This window comes from Perissodus microlepis, chromosome 20, assembly GCF_051167445.1.
Source record: "Perissodus microlepis isolate ML-2025 ecotype Zambia chromosome 20, ASM5116744v1, whole genome shotgun sequence".
Lineage (NCBI taxonomy): Eukaryota > Metazoa > Chordata > Actinopteri > Cichliformes > Cichlidae > Perissodus > Perissodus microlepis.
The window spans coordinates 7,758,802-7,781,688 of NC_140480.1; the positions used below are offsets into that span (position 1 = coordinate 7,758,802).

The 22,887-nt window shown below is 38.8% G+C and overlaps 1 protein-coding gene across 22 annotated transcripts in view; it reads left to right on the forward strand.

Annotated features, from left to right (window-relative positions):
- cacna1db (calcium channel, voltage-dependent, L type, alpha 1D subunit, b) overlaps positions 1–22,887 on the forward strand; it is a 93,253-nt gene that overhangs the window by 30,198 nt on the left and 40,168 nt on the right. For 16 of the 22 annotated variants that reach the window (XM_084916615.1, XM_084916592.1, XM_084916595.1 and 13 more), the window contains exons 4-10: positions 9,002–9,141; positions 9,787–9,929; positions 14,226–14,378; positions 15,682–15,878; positions 18,504–18,607; positions 18,961–19,130; positions 22,599–22,673. In XM_084916615.1, the coding sequence (XP_084772741.1) occupies positions 9,002–9,141; positions 9,787–9,929; positions 14,226–14,378; positions 15,682–15,878; positions 18,504–18,607; positions 18,961–19,130; positions 22,599–22,673 (982 nt within the window). The remainder of the gene's footprint in view (positions 1–9,001; positions 9,142–9,786; positions 9,930–14,225; positions 14,379–15,681; positions 15,879–18,503; positions 18,608–18,960; positions 19,131–22,598; positions 22,674–22,887) is intronic. The other 6 variants (XM_084916598.1, XM_084916602.1, XM_084916614.1 and 3 more) reach the window with 1 other exon arrangement.

Genomic DNA, 22,887 nt, shown 5'->3' on the forward strand with positions numbered 1-22,887 from the left:
TGATAGAGTGACACATTTTCAAGCATTAACACACAGTTGATCAGTTCTTTGGTTTGCATAATATATTCTTTAACTACTACTGCAGATCTGTAGGTGAGATCAGGACAACTAATCCTAACCAAGACTGCCAAACCACTTTCAAATAATGAATTAGGTGGTCATGTGTACTGGGAGAGTGCAAAAAAAATTACTTGTTAGTATAACTGCAAAGATTCACACAACATAATGTGGCACTTGCAGAGTACAGCCAAATCACACTGCTGCTCCCACTTTCTCATATTGGAGAACACAATAATTGATTCTTATCATTTTACCACAGTCTATTGACAGAGTGTACGTATACAGCAAGCATGCAGGAATAACTGCACTGTATGTAACTCATTCTGATTCACTACCTGTGTGAAGCATGTTATGCTTATTTTAAGTTACCAGTGTGTATTTAAAGGTTTCTGTTTCATGCTTAACTCTTTTTTTTTTTATCCAACAAGCTAATGCGAAAGTTATAAGATATCATATACAGCAATACTAATTTCACACTAATCCAATTCTGTTAGTAGTTTAAAAAAATGTTTTTATCTGTGTATGTGATTTTCCTTTTTCCTCACATCATTGCCCATCGTTCTCCACTGCTCTTTTCTCTCTGGCTGGCTGTGATGTCGTTGCATTTATACTCATCAACTTTTCTGTTGCAGTTTCCCAAGACAACAGCAAAAACACGAGCCATGCTTATGCAGAGCAGACTGACCGTCTGCATGAAGAACTGTGCTCTGTGCATGTTAAAATGAAACTCAATTATATCAAATTAATATAATTATTCTGTGAGGGAAAAGTCACAGAGCGTTACATTGAGTCATCATGGTTACACACGTTCACATCACATACGCACACACTGGCCAATGTAAACACAGAAGTACACGCACTGCGCTCTGCCTCTTTTAGACTCCATATTATTATATGAGTGTATCCTTGCAGTGAATAGTGAATGATCACTTCATTATATGATTTAAGGGCTAACCTGATCAGATACATGCCAGGCAGTTAGCTAAAGATGAGCACTGTACAAAGATGCTTTGTACATGCTCTTGTAAAAAAATAATAATTATATTTTAAACTATTTCAGTCCTGTTCGGTTGACATACATGCTAACATGGGGGTTGTACTGTCTCAGCGTATGTGAACACCTGCTTTTGTCCCACATTAACTTCAGAGGCTGAATGTGAGGCAGACGTCCATGTGCCCTCTCAATTTTTCTGAATGTGCAAACAAGGGTACCACCTACACATGTCCTCCAAGTGGAGTAGAAAATACTATAATAAGAACAACTACTTGTCCGCAGATATCTACCATGTGATACAAAATATTATTCCACATTTGTGCACACTGCTCTTTGCAAAAATCTGTCTTCTCTCTCCCATAGTCTGTGCTTCATCCGTCCTCCCTGTACTCTCCTTTTCGTCTTCTCTTTCCCCCTCCCCCACACATTAAAAAAATTATTTTTTTACTCTCAATAAACTCGAAGCAAGAGTTTTGTGTTAAATGCAGCTGAAGTATAGAAACGTTGTTTGTTGCAAATACCTATAATATCTTTGCAAATCTGCTTGACATAAACTGAATGGATGCAAAATACATTCATTTGACCAGATTCCATTAAATTGAACATGTGACACTGTACTTTTGTAACACAATTACATGGAAAATTTACATGTAATTAAATGTGTTAAAGTGGGTAGAATTTCAGGCTGACCCTGTTGGAGTGAGGTTTCTTCCTGTTACAAGGGAGTTTTTTCTTCCCACTCTCACCTTGTAATTGCTCCTAGATCATCTGATTGATTTGGTTTTCCCTCCAGTAATGTAGGGTCTTTACCTTACAGCAGCGGTCCCCAACCTTTTTTGCGCCACGGACCGGTTTATGCCCGACAATATTTTCACGGACCGGCCTTTAAGGTGTCGCGGATAAATCCAACAAAATAAAACTAGTACCGGTACCGAAAAAAAGAAATTTATTCATAACACACGTGAAAAGACCCAGGAAAACCGAGTAAACGATAAAAACGATAACAAAATAACGCTGAAAACCGATAAAACCCCTGAAAACTATACATTTCACACCTGAGCCTCAACTCTCGCGGCCCGGTACCAAACGACTCACGGACCGGTACCGGTCCGAGGCCCGGGGGTTGAGGACCGCTGCCTTACAGTATAAAGCACCTTGAGGCGTCTGTTTATTTGGTGCTATATAAATGAACTCGAATTGAATTAAATAGAAACAAGTGGGAGGAATATATACATTCACCCATGCCCACAGTACAAATCCACGACCCACTTGTACAAGTATTATACTGTATTCTTCAAAACCCCACAGGTTACCCTTTATACTTTATACTAGAGATAAAATCAGTATCTTGGTATCACAGAATATTAGTTTCTACCAAGTCAGCAATTTTTCAAAATAAAAAATAATCAAAAGAAAAATATATTACACGCAACATTTGGGTTTTAAAATCAGGGGCATTCATTTATGTGTGTGGCATTTTAGATTTATTAAAGAAAACACAAATGTACCAGAGTTTGCTCTTAAAACTGGCAGTGCAGCAATTTGCGCATTTGTCCAGTTTAGTGAAGGACTGGTGTGCAGAAAAGAGCTGCCAATCATGTGTCGCACAGCCCAGTTAAAATACTAAAGAAATGTAGCTGCTGCATTGCAATAATTAAGCTCACATGGAGCATAACCTTTTAAATCTTTTCATATCAACAGCACAGCTCTACCTGAGTGCTCATAACCCAAACTGTGCTTGATTGAAAACATGGTCTGGAGTCTCTGTAAGTCCAAAAACATCAACTAGGACATTTAGTTCATCCGCTGCACACAGACTGTCAGCTCTTTTGGCTTTAACTCAAGCAAGCAAAATTTCTTGTCTAGCTCCCAAAACAGGGGATTTTGGAGCTTACAGGACTCGCTGCTCCTCCTTAAATCAATTAAGCTGCTTCGCTGGGAGTGGATGGACCTCAGTTTGTGCTGCTCTCTACGGGAAGCAAACGCATCTTATGCCATAGTGTACAAAGTCATTTTTCACAAGGAGAGTAATGCTTGCTGCCATCCTGTTTTACTAAACTGACCCTAAATTCTTACAGTGAACACAAAAGGCCTTTTGCTCTTCCAAAGAAAAGTCCTTTTTCTGTTGTCTTCAGCTCCACTGGCAGATTGATCGCTCCTCCACACAATAGGAAGCGAGTATATGGAATTAAAAAGCGTAATAACAATTAAACAGTAATAGTAACACATAATGTGCATTATTTGGATCATACGTTTTATTATCCTCAAATTTTCTTTAATGTCTTTCGTATTTTGATGACGTAAAAGCATTATTTTCAAGCTGAAGGACTGAAAACTGAATGTAGGGCATCTCCTGTTCATCTAAACCAGTAGGGTGTACCAGAGGCAGTCGTCTTGAGTATCCCTCACTTAAGCACTCCAAGTTTCATTCTCTGCCCACACATGCAACAAGCGTGATTTCCATGGCGACAGCATCCCTGTTACAAGCACGGGAGGAGCATTTTTCACTGAGCTCGGACACAGGAAACAAACACAGGGGATGCCGTCCTTTGAGGAAGAACATGACAAAAACAAACACAACATTCGTTCTGGATCCTCACTTTTAACAGAACAAAAGGCCAAAGACAGACGTGTGTTGACAGTGTTTAGATGTGTGTGTATGTGTCCCCACACACACACACCACCCCGTCTCGCTTTTTCTCTCTCCTGGTCAGCACTCAACCCCGCTCCAGTTCTCTCACGCAGAGGCAGCTTCAGGCCTGCGCCACGTGCTTCTCTCACACTCCACTTACTATCCAGGAATCCCTCGGGGATGGGAAGAATAAAAGGGATTTAATATTTATTATATAACATCATAGCATGTGTGCTATAGCTAGGTATGTAACAGGGCAGAGACCAAAGTCTGCTTAAAGACTACACTTAATAAATCCACTTCTGTGCATTGTAGGCTTTGATAGTTCCTATAATCCTTACCTTATTATGGGCTTAAAAACAAGAAGAGTTCTTGCAGGTTGTTATTCAGTCGAGATATTTAAACAGACAAATAGCAAAATTGAAAGCGCCTCTCCATGTTCATGAAGTGCTGAAGTCTCCCCGCAGCTGCTTCACAATAAATGTCATAATACGTAATTTCACTGGAAAGCTTTTAAAGTGAAGCAGATGCAGGAAGTGTTTACTTTTAATTAATAGCATTGCATCCCTGCACCTGTCCTACTGCTATCTGCTGCTTCTGTTCTTGTCTGCATAATGGTTTGGCCTAAAGGCAATTGTTTACGCACAGCTCTCTTAAGGTCCCATCACAGCGTTACAATCAGCTTGAGGTCTGGGCTTTGCAACACCTTGATTGTCTTGTGTTTTCAGCTTTTCTGTTGTAGATTAGCTGCTGTGCTTGGACCCATTATCTTGTTGTATGCTCTAACAAGCTCTAGCAGTTGGACAGATGGCCTCACATTTGACTCCAGAATACTTACAGAGGAGTTCATGGTAAACTCAGTGACTACAAGGTAGCCAGATCCTGTGTACCCCTCCACCAACATAGCTGGTATGAGCTGTTTCTGGTTTTCACCAAACATCCAGACATCTCCACTTTGGTCTCATCTTCTTGTTCCAACAGTCTCGCTTTTGTTCAGATGCAGCTTCTATTTTCCAGTTGTACTGTCATGAGCTTTAACATTTAACATGACAACTTTTTCTATCTTTCTACCATGCAAATGTGTATTCATTAGGTTTTTTATGTGTATGCAACTTGCATTGTGAGATCACCTATGCACTACGTTTGTTGTCTCCATTGTCCTGTGGTAATCTCCACTCTTCATTATCGGCCTTATTCCCAAGTCACGACCTAAATCCAGTTCGCTGAAACACACACGCGCACACACGCACACTCACTCACACACACACACACACGCACGCACGCACACACACACACACACACACACACACACAATTTGTCAGCTGTTCACTAAACAGAACAGCGAACATATCATTCCTGTGTAAACAACAAGAGGACAAGGCAAGAATGCTAAATTGGATGTAGGCAGGTGTGTGTTCATGTGTGCTTTGAAGGCTCTTATCACTGAGAAACAGCTCTGAATTGTGGGGCTTGTTGACGTTAACTGCCCCCCCCCCCCCAGCTGCTGTTGAGACACCACTCTCAGTTTACACCGTTAACAATTAAGACAAAGACAAAGACATGGCCATTGTTGAAATACCAATATTTACTCAGCAGCTGAGTTACTCGTACAGAGGATCTGGATAGTTCTGCTGTATGAAAAGACCAAAGCAGTGAATTTGCATGTTTTTGATTAAAAAAAAAAAAAAAACTTGCATAAAGGATATTTCCATTTCTGGTGAAGAGTTTGCAGACCTTGTAGACGTATCTCAGTTTATGTTTTTCTGTATTGGATCTAAATCAAAAGATTTTGATACATATTTGTCAAACTCATATTTGTTTGAGGTACAGTAGAAAATGCAGATTTAACAGCTTTGCCAAACCAATGTAAAAAAAATTTTTAAACTTAAGCTTAAAACATGTGCTCCTTTCCATTAATCTGACAGCATCTGAATAGGCTGTCTTTGTGTTTGACTGAGCCTTCAGCTTTCTGTTAAAAGTTGCAAAAGCCCTATGAGTTCTAGGTTTGACCCAGAAACATTTACATATCAGTTTTATATTGCACAAGACCGAACTGCGAACAGACAGGCACTCAAAACACAAGCCTGTCTTTGACATTTTTGTGAGTTGCTCCACTCACTAAATTCCCCTAAAAGTAATAAAGTTTGCACAATGACATGATCTCGCCAACTCTTTTCTTATTTATTGCGATTTTGCTTATAAAGGTATAGTTAAATCTCAATAGAAGTTCATGCTGACAATTCCTTTGCATCTGTTGTCACTGCCATGCATATACAAGTCTTATCTATTGTCTGTTATATTTTCATTGTGTTGGAAAACAGCTGAAATTAGGAGACGGGGTTATGTTTATTAAATTTAACATTACTTGCCATTGGTGTCCGAGAAAACATTCTGCCTACTCAATACAAAAAAATACTGAAGTCATAAAAGACAAATATATTTAAGTTTATATAAGTTTCATAACTGGAAAAAAAACATGTTTCCTGCACTAGAGATTTAAAACTTTCCAGATCACACTGAACGACAGCGGGTAAACAGGTCTGAGTGACCACTGTTATCCTCGTTCCATGTTGACAATGCCTCCATTCATCACACATGAGGGGTGAGTGCTTTTGATAAGAATGGACATCATATGGAATAGCTTTAGCACTCACCAGCTGTGACCCCCAGTGGGATCAGCTGTAGGAGATTTTGTCAGACAGCTGTTTCCACCACCATCATTAAAACATCAAATCCAGGATGTCTTTTGGAAGAATGAAGCATCCATCCTTCCTGCTGTTGTTACAGAGACTTTAGAATCAATGTCTGGGTGCACTGACGCTGGTGTGACGTGGCCGCTCGACAGCTTGCTATGTTTTGTTGTTTGTGCCTGTTATTTGTAGTCTTACTGTACATCCTTCTGCACAGTGATGCTCAGAGCTCCAGTGGCTGCCTGAAAAGAAAATACGTCTGTAATCTTAAGTAGACTGCATGGATAAATTGCATGCTCACAGTTAATCTAAAGAGTCAATGCACTTAGAGCTAAAACTTAAAAAAAATAACACTATAGTAGCCTACAGTGGCTGCTGATTACGTGTTCTTCTTTAAGCCACCATTGCCAGCGGCATTTAAAATTTTTCAGTGAAAGCGTTGGTCTGATTGACTTGCTGCTTTTCAGAAGCATGGTTTGAGTTTGTGTATCATTGCAGGTCTCTCTGCCCACTTGTGTGGGTGTGAAGTCTGAGTGTGCGTGCTGCTGATGTCGTCAGTCTCTTTCAGTAACCACGTATCTTTGCGCACGCTGTCCGAGTGCGCTCTGCGTGTCTGCGTCCTTTAAATCAACAACAGGAGTGCTTAACTTAATGGGCCTTAAAACCTGCCGACTCACTAACCTTTTGGTTCGTAAATAAGAGACAGAGAGAGGATGACAAGCGGAGAGAAAGCGAGCGAGAGAGAGAAAGTTGTGTGTGGGAGAGGCAGAAAGAGAGAGAGAGGGAGAGAGAAGTGAGATACGTAGGAGAGAGAAATGTGTTTCTGTGTGAGAGAAAAAGAAAGTGGAGGTGAGAAAGTGAAATAATGTGTAAGCACAATAAATAGATGTGTGTGTGTGTGTGTGTGTGTGTGTGTATGTGGAAATATCCAAATTCTGGGACATATTTGCATTACCGGGCACATAGTTACCATGGAAACATGCTGATGATGCACCAGGACATACAGTATGACTTGAAGACTTTTCATCTTTTCTGTTTTTTGGCCTCAAAATATACGCACTGGCAGCATGTCTGCTGCTTAGTGGTCACCGCTTCGGTTTTTCTGCACCACTTTTGCCCGAGATGATGTGTCAGTCACACAGCGCCATTAATTTTGCGACGTCCTCATTTGGATTTTGTGTTGTTGGCTTTCAGTACATCTCTCCCTGAGCTGTGTTTATGAGGTTCACCTGAATGCAAATGAATGAAAGGGGTCATTTCCACCCACAGTCACATCCTTCCATATAAAGCCGGTGTTACATCATATTTCACAATGCTGCTGCTGTATAAAATCTTGAGCTCTCAAAAGACATCTTATAATTGTCTTTTCTGTTTTTTTCTTTTTTCTTTTGGTGCAAACATCATGTACTCATGAAAAACTCACAATTTTCTTTACTTTCAGAACCAGACTCACAGTCCATTCTTGAACTAGAACACTTGTGCGATATGCTTTATGGGTACCTGAACATTTCAGGACTGAGCCACATTTAACTTAAAACATCACTACTGGAAAGTTTGTTTCTGCTTGTTGTGTTATGTCTATTCTCAATGCATCATGATGTCTGCTCCTGCACTTCAGCACTGTCTTGTTACATGTGACACTACGGCTCTAAGAGAAATGCTGTTTCAGTTTTATTTTATATTGACACACTTGAAGCCTGAATCATGAAAATACGAATAAATCATCAGAATGAACACAGCGCACTATTGCAAGCCTTATATGTAGACTCTTTAGCAAACTTTTATTTTAAGGAATGATATGGTTCCTTAAGATCTAGATTTAAATTGTCACACCTCACAAACATGTGGACATGGGAGGAAGAGTGCATGTATAATGGGAAAAGGATGTTGAAGATGGAGCTGCCAGGCAGGAGGAAAAGAGAAAGATCACAGAAAGGATTTGTGGATGTAGTGAAGGAGGACATGCAGGGGATTGGTGTGCCAGAAGAGGATGCTAGGGTTAGACTGAAATGGAAGCAGATGATGTGGAGTGGTGACCCCTGTGGCAGCCTGAAGAAGAAGAAGACATGTCTTACATGTGTATAGATATAAATACAAACAAAACTGGCGAGGCTGTCTTGGCTCATAAAGAGATATACACCATAAATACCACAGAGTTCACCGAGTTTATATCAGTGAAAATTCATGCATTTTAAAGCGGTGTTTTCATGTCAATATTATAACCTTATTATAGTAACTCAACTGATAATTGATCAGCGGATTATTAGAGAGATTTCTGTTTGATGACGTGCTTTATGTCCACGGATGAAATATTACCTTTTTTAATCTTGATTTCATCTGGCTGAATAGATTTAGGATTAATTTTTAAAGTACTTTTTCAGGGTTTTTTTTCCTTTTTAGTGAGCATGTCCTCTAGCTCAGCACACGCAGGCTACATTTGTTGAAAATGAACATGGTCATTGACCGTTTGCCTTTTATTGATAACAGATACCTGGTGCGGCCGCAAGTCGTTGCACACACCATTGACCAACAAGGTCGCAAAGTTTAAATAAACATCTTTCATTGTTTTCCACCCCTCTCCTCTTTACACCTGTTTTCTTCCTTGTTTCCGTTCCCTCTATGCAGGAGACAGTAGAATATGCCTTCCTCATCATTTTCACAATAGAGACATTTCTGAAGATTATTGCCTACGGTCTGGTGATGCACCAAAACTCCTACGTCAGAAACGGCTGGAACATGCTGGACTTTGTCATTGTCATTGTGGGGTGAGTTTACAGGTAGCACATAATGCAAGATATACGTACAAATACACATTTGCACACGCACACAATTCTTTTTACATAAGAAACCAATCATGCGCACATCTGCTACGCTCTCTTCCATGTACTTGAAAAAAATGGTGTAACACGCATTTGTGCATTTGCGCAACTTAGCCCAACATCTGGCCATCCGCTCTCAAAAATCAAAAATGAATCATGACCTTATAAATTCTGTCCTGTATCACTACAATAGTGATGTTTTGAGCACATGCACCAAAGTGCACACACATATGCGCACAAAGACACGAACACATGGCTTTGTATAGAGTGACGGTTTATCAGTAGACCACCTGGCTCCTGTGGGACTTCAATGTAAACTGTGATGAGGTGTGAAAAACTAAAGGTAAATATGCATAGACATATGTAAAGAGCACACACATAAACCATACACACTTGCACAGGCAGGTGCTTGAACAGAGAGACAAGAACAAAGAGGACTCATGGCTTTGTTCATTGCTTTCTGACTCTTTTGCTTTTATCTTTTTCTGCTCTGTTTTCATCACATTGCCATTACTGCTTCTTCCCTTACATGCCTCTGCCTCACTTTCTCTATATTTTATCTCCCTCTCTCTCCCCCTCTCTCATCTCCAGGTTGTTCAGTGTGGTTCTGGAGATGATAACCAAAGATGCAGATTCTGGTGGTCAGTCTGGAGGCAAACCTGGAGGGTTTGACGTCAAGGCCCTCCGAGCCTTTCGCGTGCTACGACCCCTTCGCCTTGTCTCTGGAGTTCCCAGTGAGTAAACATAAAAATGTGGAATAAATGTACATGTTTTACGCCCTTAAGTCCAAACCAATTAATCTTCTCTTTATTTTAGCGCCCTATGAACTCACACAGGAGTTCTCAGCTAATTTCACAGTGACTGGGTTGAGATGAGTGTAGATAATGTATGCTCGTGCACGTGATCCTGTGATGGCACTGAAACACACAATGGAAGTAGAAAAAAAAACAAAATCTCACAAAACACAATGGAAATATATTTGGGGAGAAAATAATGGGACTAAACAGCTGCTGAAATTACAGAAATCAAAACATGTGAAGGATTGCTCTGAGACACATTAAAAAGAAGCAGAGGATTCATCGGTGTAGTGAGGGACAGATAGATACGTGTTTGCTATTGGAACCAGATGTTCACACCCACATAGTCTTGAGAAATGGGTGTACCCAGCAAACATAAAATACTGTATCCTCAAAAGCTGGATTGGTGTCACTTGCACATAATTAAAACAGTAAAGACACAACAGATCACATGTTGACATGAGTCATGGACTCTGAGTAAGGAAGGAAACATCTGGCTTGTTATTGGTGCACATTTCAAAAGCCAGCATCTGTGTGCACGGGACACTTTTGTGATACACACATTAATGCGTACCGGTTTTGGAGCAAAGTATGGTATGCAGATGAAAAACGCTGTGCACATATGGGATGTGAAGAGTATGGCACCATAGTAATGGAATCTACATAATAGGATATGGAGGCAAGCATGGCCATGTCCCAACTTCCTACTGGCTTAAAATTCAATGAAAATTTTAAAAAACAGTAGATTTGTTTGAGCTATTTTCTCCTAAATGCATGACTACGGCGTGTTATTAGTCTAAATTATCATTAGGTGTGTTTAGTGAAATTGATCTGTTCTGAGTTAGCATGGTTCCACCTGCTCCAACTATTCATTTTATTCCACTTATCCAGTTTAGGGTCACAGTTGGGCTGGAGCCTATTCCAGCTCTTACAGGGTGAGAGGTGGGGTACACAGCTGACAGAGCCTCAGAGCCTTTCATGTGCTGTTAGCATAAGTTAGAGTTTGCACTAGGGACATTTTCTTATTTCTTATCATAAGACACCTTTAACACCTTAGAGGTGACGGCATGTAGTCTCTTCGCCAGCCAGCCATTAAAATGTAATTTGAACAGAGATATCAAAGCATTGTAAAACATTAGTTTAATAAATTGGACACTCTTCTTTTGTGCTTACCTAGCTTTGTCATTCAGTCTTATGAGTAACCCAATTTTTCAGTGATTTCAAAGTTGTGTTATATTACATTATGGAACTTATTGAATTAGTGGACCATGTATTTCACATTAACATTGTGTTGATATTTTCAGCCTGTTATGTTTTATTCAACCCGGTGTTTTGTGTGAAAAACACTTCTTTGCTGTCCCCAGGTTCTCTCTGTTATGTTATTAGATTTCTATTCCAGCTCAGCTGAATTGTCTCTGCAAAGACAGTCACTATGGCAACCTTAAAACACCCAAGTAAAGGGTATTTCAAGCAGCTGGAGTGTTTCTGGTCATTTGTCCTTGAGGAAAAACAGCAGTTCTCATATGTTTTAAATGCATTTGAAGGTAATTAACTGGCTTTTATTAGTCAGCATGGCCAAATATCAACTACTCTATATTTTTCACTGCAAACAAAGGTGACAGGTAAACATGGGCAGGATGCAGTTGAGAAGTAGGACATGGTGACCCTGACCGAGTCTGTTGTTTCTGGTGTCGTTATCGCATCAGCATTTGTAATAACTGCAGTGCTATCAGATAATTATTTAAAATTCATTCAGTAATATTTAAATGCTTGATTTTGATATAAAGCGCCTTGAGGCGACTGTTGTTGTGATTTGGCGCTATATCAATAAAATTGAATTGAATTGATATGAATTAAAAGTTTTTAGTCATTCAGGATGGCAGGAATTATGCAGGAATAAATAAAACATCCTTAAGGAGTTTCACTGGATGCTTGTTAAAGTTTTTATGTAAGCAAGCAAGCTACCCAAAAATGTGTGATTATGCACTGAGATGTTGTAATCTTGATAGTATTGTTAACAAGGAAAAAAGAGCCATAAAATGAATCACAACATGCAGGAACCCTTTACCAAATAAGACGAGGTTTCTTATAGTAGCTGTATGAAAAGCACAAGACTAGCAAAAGAAAAATAAAGATATGAAGATGAGCTGCAATCACAAAGTCAGTTACCCTACCATAGGTACTACATAGTACTTTGTAATATCACACAAATGATACATGTGTCTTTTGTCCTGTCTCCCTCCCCTCATGGCAGCAGACAGCTGCCCCTTCCTGAGACTGGTTCTGTTGGAGGTTTCTTCCTGTTAAATGGGAGTTTTTCCTTCCCACTGTCACCAAGTGCTTGCTCATAGGGGGGTTGTCTGATTGTTGAGCTTTTCTCTGAATTATTATAAGATTTTTATCTTACAATATAAAGGTGATATTAAGATGACTGTTGTTGTGATTTGGCTTTATATAAAATAAAAATGACTTGAACTGAAAATAAAAAGACCTTAAATTATATATTCTTTAGTCTTTATTTGGCTTATTGATCTCAATAATCCGCCTGTTTATGAAACAGCTCAAAACTTCTTTTAGTGGCCAAGGTAGGATGTGGGAAAAAGAATGATGGGCTATTACAAAGTAGCAAGTGTATAAATTTTGATAAAGCACTATCTCACTGTCTCGCTAAGTGAAATATTCACTGTGTTGTATTAAACACTTTAAAATTAAATCACGGTGCTAGCAACAGTAAAGCAGCATGACCTGTGCTTTGACTTGCTAACTTTACTGTCTGCTATACCCACTCCAACCTTTTATTGACGTCCAGGCTGGGCCTACTGGAACATTTCTGTAGTCATTTCTGGAACTATTATCACTAACTATTTAGTGAGGTTTTTGTTAGCTTGTGCTTTTGGGTTATTTGAGTATTGTATTTCTTCCACTGCCCTCCAAAGACACTTGACTGTTAGCAGTGCAAAGGTAGTTTACCAAAATAAAGATAAGGTGGTTGGTTAAACATTAGCTCTTGGAAGCTTGTGTCGGTCCTATCATATTACCCAGTTTCTTTATCATTCATTATATACTTTTTTCCTTCAGTGTTTCTGTTTTCAGCACACATTTGACCTTAAATCAACACATGCCCTAATGTGTCTACATTCTTTGAGTTGCCATAGCAACGTAGCATTTGCTAGGTCTGAGGAAAAAAAGTACCTCTGGGACAGATGAAGATGCATTGAGCTCAAATGACATTTTCAGTTCTATACTGAAACTGAGTTTAACGTTTGTCTTTGCAGTCTGATTTAGCTGGGATGTTTCAACCCGTCAGCTAGTAAAGCAGAGGATAGTTTGCTAGCTTTCATTCCTATCCACTGATATAATTAGACTTTTTTGTAAAAAATTGTGCATTTTTACAAATGTGTACGTTTGCACTATTGTGAATACAGTGTTTGTGTGCGATTTTCTGCCCACGTGCCCCCACCACCCAAGAGCCAGTTGCTAGCTAAACAAACTTTGACTGGAAAAGTGATTTTTTTTTTAAGCGTTTAGAGATTTTTTTTTCTGTAGCTGGTTATCAAAAATAAATAAATGTAAACTTTTTTATTAATCCAATAAAGTCTTGATGGTTAAATACAGTTCCACCTTCTTAATAAATTTGCAGACTTTGTATCTTTTTGGACTGTTTGTCAGACAAAACGATCACTAACCCCACATTAGGAACTTCATTTTTCATTATTTCTTGTATTTTATTTATTGAATATGCCTTAATACTGAGAAAATACTATAAGACAAATTGATAATGAAAATAAAAGTTATTTGCAGCTCTCACATTTATGTCTGTTTATTTTATATTTCCAAGATAGATTCTTTTAAGAATGTTTAGTGAATAATAGGAAGAAACTCATGTTCATTTAGATGCAATGTTGTGGTATCAGTATGGTTTTCAGCTGATTACTTTTTACAGTACCTTTCAACATCAAATGCCATGATTTACCATGTAAAGGGTTACCATTAGTGTTTGTTGGAGTCGTATTCATCATTTACAGTCTAATTAGGCCTTAATATTTTGATCCTTTGTTTGCTTTCTTGCATAATCATTGTTATCATGGGCTTTTAGATTGATAATCATACCATGGCTTGGCTAAATGATTGGGTAAATAATTTGTGTTTTTGTCTTTTTGCATCTGTCCCAATTCCCACAGAGTAAAACTGATGCTTCTTCTGACTGACTTTAGCTTCTTTATATTTTTGCAGGTTTACAGGTGGTTTTAAATTCCATTATTAAAGCCATGGTTCCCTTGCTTCACATCGCTCTGCTGGTCCTCTTTGTCATTATTATCTATGCCATCATTGGCCTGGAGCTTTTTATTGGCAAAATGCATGCCACCTGTTACGTGACAGAAACAGGTAAGATATCTTCCTTTCTTGTCTGCTACTACACGTCTGCTTCACTTTCTACAGACACCTGTTAAAAGAGGGATTTGTACTCCATAATCTAATGTAAACAGGCATACATGTCACCTTAGAACAGACTCGGGATTCAATCCCTGTCCCTGAAAATGAATGGACACATGTACCTATGTGAATGGTGACAAGCCACTGAAAACAGGGCAGAACAGCAGATGGTGGATTAAATCCAGTGATTAAATGACTAATATCTAGCTATTATGTAAACATGCTTGACCTTTGCTTTACCATTACTCTTTGATGTCAGTGTATCAGAAAAAAAGGGACATGTTGATGGACATTAGCACATATGTACACAGAGACACATACATAAAATCACAGTTATAATCTAAAATGGCTGACTGACGGGATTGAAGCAGCTTAAGTAACAGGGATTTGCTGCATTACGACAACTGTTATCGTGGCGTGTCACTCTCCCTCTCCCTCTCATACACCTTGAACGTAATCTCACCTTCTTTCTCTCCCTTTCTTGCTTTCATCTGTTCTGTTTGCCTGGTGACTTCAGGAGAAGCACAGTAGGGTAAAGTCGAGAGGTCGCGACAGAGCAGGATTGAATCTCACTTTAATCAAAGCCACTGTGTGTTCACCAGCCCTGAAAAATAGCATTTAGCATGTGTTTTTTTAGGTTTTTGGATAGGTCAGAGGGACATGCATCCAAAAAAGGAAGAGGCCACATGTTTGGATTTGTGTGTGTAGAAGCACTGTGGTTATTTGATTAAAAAGGTGGAAAGTTTAACATGTGGGCTAATCTACAGTGAGTGAACTTTAAGCGTGGGGTGCTGGGGCAAACTGTAATTAATGTCAGCGTATAGCATAATTTTCTGCATTGCTCCTATGATGATGGAATAATGTCAGAATACTGAACAGTGCAATTTTAAAGTGTGACACAGAGGAATGCATGAATGGCTCTATGGATTTCTGATACCCATTTTATCATGGATATAGCTTAAACTTAACTTTATTATTATCTTTGCATGAAGTAATAATCCAATCATAATGTCAGAATCAAAGAAAATACAGTGATGGGGAACTCTTAAAAATAATGCTGGAGGAAAAAAACTCCACATTCTCGAAAATAGATTATAACACACTAAGAATGAAGATGCAACATGAGATTTAAACGTGGACAAAGAACATACGTGAAATAATGTGACAAATAATTGAACAAGTTTTGCCTGGATGATCTAAAGTCGCTTTCATGTTGTTTCCATGTTGATTTACCTGTTTGTCTTTGTTCCTCCAGGTGCCCTCGCAGAGGAAGAGCCGGCGCCATGTGCAATATCAGGGCATGGGCGTCATTGCCTTCTCAATGGTACAGTTTGCCGGGAGGGCTGGCAAGGCCCCAACAATGGCATCACCAACTTTGACAACTTTTTGTTTGCCATGCTCACTGTGTTCCAGTGCATCACCATGGAAGGCTGGACTGACGTTCTCTACTGGGTAAACCCAAATTTACAATGCTACTTGAAAATATAGTGCTGTGCAAAAGTCTTGAGCCACCCTGCATTTATTTATATGTTGTTTCCAGGGAGCCAGACTTTCTTGCAATTTTTTAAGTGGTCTTGAGCAATAGTTCTCCAGGATTTCTCATGGTGTAGGATGTTGACTTTGGATACTGGCTGCTTTTCCAATCATTATTCAGTCCACTCTTTGTACCTGGCTATTTTCAGTAGAATGTTATTTGTGTTTTTTAAGCTACTTAATGCAGGCCTATGAATCATTCAGACATAAATAAAGACACATAGCTTCCTGGAAGAACCAGTGTTGTGTTTACATATATAGACAACTAAGAGCCAATTTTAAGTCTTATCTTTAGGGACTTTGTTACTAGTAGCCTATTGGGAAAAATGGTTTGTTTAGATTAATATACAAAAATACCAAATATTAGACAGTTTGACAGGCATAGTATTTGGAAACCAACAAAATGATTCCCAAGGTGCTATTAGTTGAAAACCTGGCATACGTTGGCATGGTGTGTCTTGGTGAAACTGAACCGATCAACAGTATCTGAAAGTCATGTTCTTAAGAACAGGAAACAATCCTGTCACAGAACCTGAGAGATGCATCTGGCCCTTCACTTGATCCATCTACTGTTCCATTACTTAAGAATGGGAAACTTATAGAAAAGGCTCAGGTAACCCAAGTTACACAAGAAGACTGAAAATCAGTAACATCTCTTATGAAGTGCAAAATAATCATCAATATGCACTGAGGAGGTCAGGAAAGAGTGTCTACAGCCATTTGTAAAACATGGCGGATGCTCTGTTATGGTTTGTGGATCTTGTCAAAATTGATGGAATTTTCAAGACAGAAAACTACCATCGGAGTTTTATGCAGGATGCAATTGCATCTGGAAAGCGTGCGACTGGAACTGGAACTGGATTTTTTTTTTTTTTTTTAGCATGATAGTGGTCCCAAACACACTGCAAAATCAATACAAGCATATCTGGATAGGAAAACACTATCAGTCATGGATCCCCAGAGCCCAAACCTCAACATTACTGAAACAGTGTTGGATCATCTTGACAGAGAACAGAAAAAAAACGACAGGCAACATCCAACAAGGAGCTCTAAATGTCCTTCAAGGAGCCTGGAGAACTATTCCTGCAGACTAGTGAAATATATTACAAGAAAGCTGCCTAAGAGAGGTCAGGCAGCGTTGAAGAATAAAGATACCAAATACTGATTTCCAACTTTGTTAGAATTCCACAAACTCTATTTGTGCCTTATATCCTGTATTTCTCAAAGTTTGCACATGTTTGAAGAAAATGCTGGCTCAGGAGATTTACACAGCACTGTATGTATAATATTAAAGTAATAATAAGTGTAATAGGGGATTCGCATGACAAACTATATCATTATATAGCTCCATTGTTATATAGACAATGGAGCTGTTGCTTAACAATGGAACATTAGTTACAAATGTGACAAAAGCAGTAAGACACCATTCAGAACCATGATTTTTCATGCAGGTTTGACCCCAACAACACTTTTCCAAGCAAACTCATTTAAGCCTTTCAGTTTTTTTCTCTCCGTTTTGCAAATCCATGCTTTATGTGATTTTTTTGTTGTTGTTGTTATTTTCTAAAAAAGTTTTCACAGCTAGAGTGTGTAACCCATTTTTAAAGGCTAACCTGAAACCCCCGGCTTCATATTAACACAAATCACCAACAGCTTTTATTAGCCAAAATACTCAGCACTGATGATGAGTTTTCCTCACAATACACCCACGCCCTTTTATTGATGGAGACCCTCATCTATGAAATAATGAACCTCTTCACCTCCTTCTCGTTCGTCTTCTCAGACTCTCTCTCTCTGTCCCACACACTTTCATGCATGTATGTGTTACCATGGCAATCCCATGCTAATACTGCTGTTAAAGTGGTGGAAGGAAGGAGATTCAGCAAACCTAAAAGATGGAAAAAGAGATCATGGCAGGATAGATACGCAGATGTATAAATTAAAACTGACCTTGAGCCTTTCGTACTGATATAAGCCAAGTATAAATGTTTCTTCGGGGTGGGCGGTTCTGCGGCTGGAGGCAGGCACATCAGTGGGATTTTTTTCTTTAACGGAAAACTGACTATCAAAATAGAAGTGTAAACTGTAAACATTTACACTGACTGAGCAAATAAAAGTGCCTACTGTGATGAGAGCTGTGTGAAATGTGATTATGAAAAAAGGGCAAACTTTTAGGTCCTGGTGTTGCCAGCAGCTCAGCTAAGAGGCATGTTGGATTTAGTGCGGTCATTTGGCACAGCCTCATTACTAACACTAATACAAGTACTCACTGTCATTCATAACTGACCCAGTTGTCTCTCACGTGGTTCCCTCTAGTGGTCACCCTTCCTGCTGCAGTTTTAGCTGTAGTTGAGTGACAAACCTCTTTCCTGCTCAAGGGATACTGTGGGCTTTGCACCTCCATGAGTTAATGATATTTTTTTTTAATTAGAATTCAGTTTTTATTTCGAATAATTTAATCTATGTAAGCTGTAAGAATAGCATTGCCATGTCTGCATTTAGAGTTAATTCAGTTAAATATTCCTATTATCTCTTTCTGTGTAGATGAATGATGCAATGGGCTTTGAGCTGCCGTGGGTCTACTTTGTCAGCCTCGTCATCTTTGGATCCTTCTTTGTTCTTAACCTGGTTTTGGGTGTGCTGAGTGGGTATGTTTCATGTTTCTGTTTTGAATTGTTGTTTTAATAAAATGCCCTGTTGTGGGTGCTGAGAGTCTACTTGAAAGGAACATGCAATTTACAGTATGCGTGTAATATATCTATAAAACATATTCATAGATGGGGTATTTTGCTCATTTTGGTAATAATATAAAAATGTGATGCTGCGTGTGAATTCCACAAATAAGTTTAACCCTGCACATTTTAACAAATGATAAGAAATTGTTTGATGAGGTTATTAAGTTATCAGTTTTAGTGCAGTCTTAGTTTTAAGACTGCAGAGCACTGCCATTCTGTACAGTGTTACGGTGACCCACGTTTGAAATATGCTTTCCCCTCTATAGAGAGTTCTCCAAAGAGCGAGAAAAGGCCAAGGCTCGAGGTGATTTCCAGAAGCTGCGTGAGAAGCAGCAGTTAGAAGAAGACCTGAAGGGCTACTTGGACTGGATCACCCAGGCAGAGGACATCGACCCTGAGAACGAGGAGGAGGGAGATGAGGAGGGCAAGCGTAACCGTGAGTTACCTGGATTTAATGTTTTTTTTCTCTACTCTTGTCCAGCACTCTTGTCCAGCAGGCAAACAAAAAATGCAAACAGAACTGTGACTTACAAAGCCATAACTTCTTCTGCCCTGAGATAATGCTGCACATTTCTTTGCCACTACAACTGTTACAAGAGGAAGGAGAGACGGTCAATCTGTTATGCATCTAACTGGCAGTTCTCATGATCCTTTGCTTACTTTGACTTGAATGCGGCTCATTGTGGGAACATGATGTTGTTTTGAGACAGCTGCTTCCTTGCAATAATTTCTGACTTGGCATTTGATTAGTACAGTAAGTGAGGGGTGACTGCTTCTGTTTATTTGTGTTGACAAGGAGCACAAGGACTGAATTAGAATGAGGAAGCTCAGGCAGGGATTGCTTGAAGCATCTAAGATTTCACTAAAAATTGCACGATAATGCACTGAATGCAATCTAATACATGAATGTAAATCTTTTGTGAGTTCCTACATTTCTGCAAACATACTGTATGACCTACAACAATGACTCCTGAAGCCCCTGGTGGGCCGCAAAGGTACTGCAAGTAGGCCTCAGTAATAACAGAAATTGATTAGTTTGATTACTCACAGGTTTGTACAGTTAAATTTTTATATACATGTATTTATTTATATAAAAAGCAAATTTAATTTGGTAATAGGAGATAGCTAGTTTGTGATATTACTAATTTTTCTGACACAAATTAATCGATCTTGATAAGGTTGTTTATGTTTTTTGAACACAAATTTAAAGGAAATATATCGCTTTCCCTGGTTCTTAAGTGGGCGGCAGCAGTCCTGACTTTGGGGATGGCTGACTTACAACATGATCATGACAAGAAAGTGTAACAAATGTGGGAAGATCAGTGTTTTCAGCTGCTCTCAGTCATTCATGGCACAGCAGAGAATGATTAAGCTATGACAGCCTCATAATTCATTTAAGAAAATTAGAATAAAAAAACTTTGCTTTCAAATAGAAATGTGTTCTGCAACAATACGCTTCTTAACATCCACCTCCACCTCTGACACAGTTAAATGCCTACATTTTTGCCTTTGTGTACGCAGTACGAATATCTCAGTCAGACATATTATGTGCCTTATAACCGCTGAATGTTATCTTCCACATAATTAGTGTTAAATCACTACTGCAGTGAATCACAGCCTCTGAATTACCACCTACTTTTTCAGATACGTTCACTTATAACAGTTTTGACCATTCATGGGTCTCTCCAGCCGGTCAGAGTAAACACCAGCGTTAGTCTAATCCATAACAAATGTAATGGAATCCTTATTACATGGACGTAATGCTTATATTAGAGTTCACTTAATCCTCACATTTATATACAACTGGTGGTATAAACACCCATCTTTGACATGCTGGAGGATTTTATCTTTGAAATCATAACCACTGCAGCAGTGCAGTTTGTGTGCTGCACTACACTTTCACACTTGCGTGTCGTGAAATTAAATCTCTAGAATTTTCTTTGATGTGTCTTCAGTGTCTTCAGATTTTCACAGCGCTGCACGTTCAATACCGTGGCAAAAGCTGTGTGTTTTTCTTTGCTGTATTTCAATGTTTATATGGGTTGTAAATAAAAATGCATATAAATACTGTATTTTACTTTTATCTGGATTCCAAAAACGTAACTATTTCAGCTAATGTGATCTAACTCAACATATTGTGGATGGACTGTAACCATAATGTAATTCAGCTCCACGTTTGCCATAATAAACAAGATTTTAACGTTGCTGGTTAGATTTGGCTACATTTGCAGACAATGTTACTTGGTTGCAGTAGCAATTACACAGAAAAAATACTGACAAGTAGTAACAAAAATATATTTTTCGTTACAGGCACGCCCTGGAAAAATATTTAGCTGTAAGTTTTTCAGATTCAGAAAAAGCAGTAGTATCCGCGTAATTCTTAGATTTTAATAAAGAAGGCAAACAAAAAACAGGCAAACTTGATTTGCAGATTGACATTTGTATTCATGTGTGTTTAGGTACTGTGACTGGTAGAGAAGCCAGTATGAACAACTTGAACAGTTAGTTCTGGTTTCTGACATTTGCTCTATATGGAATAAGTCGAATGAGCCATTAAATAATCGAATAGTCCAAAGTTGATGAACAGGAGAAATTTGGGCTTTTTTTTTTTTTTTTACATATGACATAGCATCCTGCCATCAGAGAGAGATGAATTTCCTTAGTTGTTTTCTCTACCTTAAACATTTACTTTTTTGTGTGTTTATTTAATCATAGTATTTCTAATGTCTGGTATGAAAATCGGATGGCGCAGCGGCTCCGTGATTCTATTAACTGACAGTAGGAAGGCCATTTAAAATTATGTGTTGAATTCAGGGTTTTTCTTTTGTTATTTTGCAACAAATGTTGGGACTGAAGCTTGTGACATTAGTAATTATACCATAATCCATCTGGATGTGCAGAGAAAAAAATGTGGGTGTAACTGACATGAAAATACATCTGACCTGAATTATAGCTAGAGTGCCTCGTAACCATTCACAGAGCAGTCAGTGCGAATGTACCTGTCAGTTTTTATGTTCACCAGTAGTTGCCTTGCTTTTAGCACTGCTGTCGATGTTATAGATGACGACGGACTAACTTTACTTCCTTGCAGTGTGTGTGTGCCTTCTAAAAACTGTCTGTAGACTGCTGTTAATACCTGTTTCACCCTTCTCTTCCCTTCGTTTCTTTACATCATTTTCTCTCTTTACCCACAATTGTTCTCTTCTCTGCTTTCTTCTACTCTTTTCCAAAGTCGTGTTTAATGTTGATTGTTTCCAGTGTTACAGTGTATTATATAGTTACTCTGTCCAGAATTTACAGAGCTAATGTTACAGCATGCAGTCTAACAGATAATTGATTTTTATTGCTTTGTTTAATTTGTTTTTGCTTCATGTACTCAGCGGGACACTTTATAGTCATGGACAATCTTATGATGACACATTTAAAAAACGAATGTCCTTGACATTCATTCATGACTGTCTTATTTATTTGCTGATATTAATACTAATACAAGTACATAATTTATGAGCTGATATATATCATAATTATTCCTTTATGTTCATCATGTTCTCTCTCTAAATGGTCTGCTGTCTTCAAATCTACAAATTACTGTGAATTCCTCCTTATTTGGTCTTTTTACTCCTTACTGCCAGTCACTTTTGCCCAAGGAGCAATGATGAATTAATTATTACACACACAATTCATGCATAAATAAATGTAGTTAGTGTATTATTATTAGTAGTTAATCCACTAAATATAATTCAAGAATGTCCTGTATACTTTTCTGGACACGGTAGCTGTGCCAGTAGCTTGTATTGCAGCTGTCTCTTGCTGTACGTTCCTCTCTCTCTCTTGTTGTGCTGTGTACTGACTCACTGCTTCCTCTGCTGTCTGGCTGTATGATCTGCATGTTGATAACACCAAGGGGTCACGCTGGCTGACCTTACTGAGAAGAAGAAAGGAAAGTTTGGCTGGTTCACTCAGTCCACAGAGACACAGGGTAAATGTGTGTGCGCGCGAGTGTCTGAAAGTCTGAATTTCCCCGCACATCTTCACTGGGACGGTTCATCACCTGCATGTGCTTTGCTTATGCTTTGTGTGTGCTCTCGTATTTAAACACCCTTTCCTTTATTAGTCGGTTTCTGATCCTTACCATCTTCAACACATACATGTTATTCTATTACTGCACTGGCATAACAGGACAGTCCAACTTC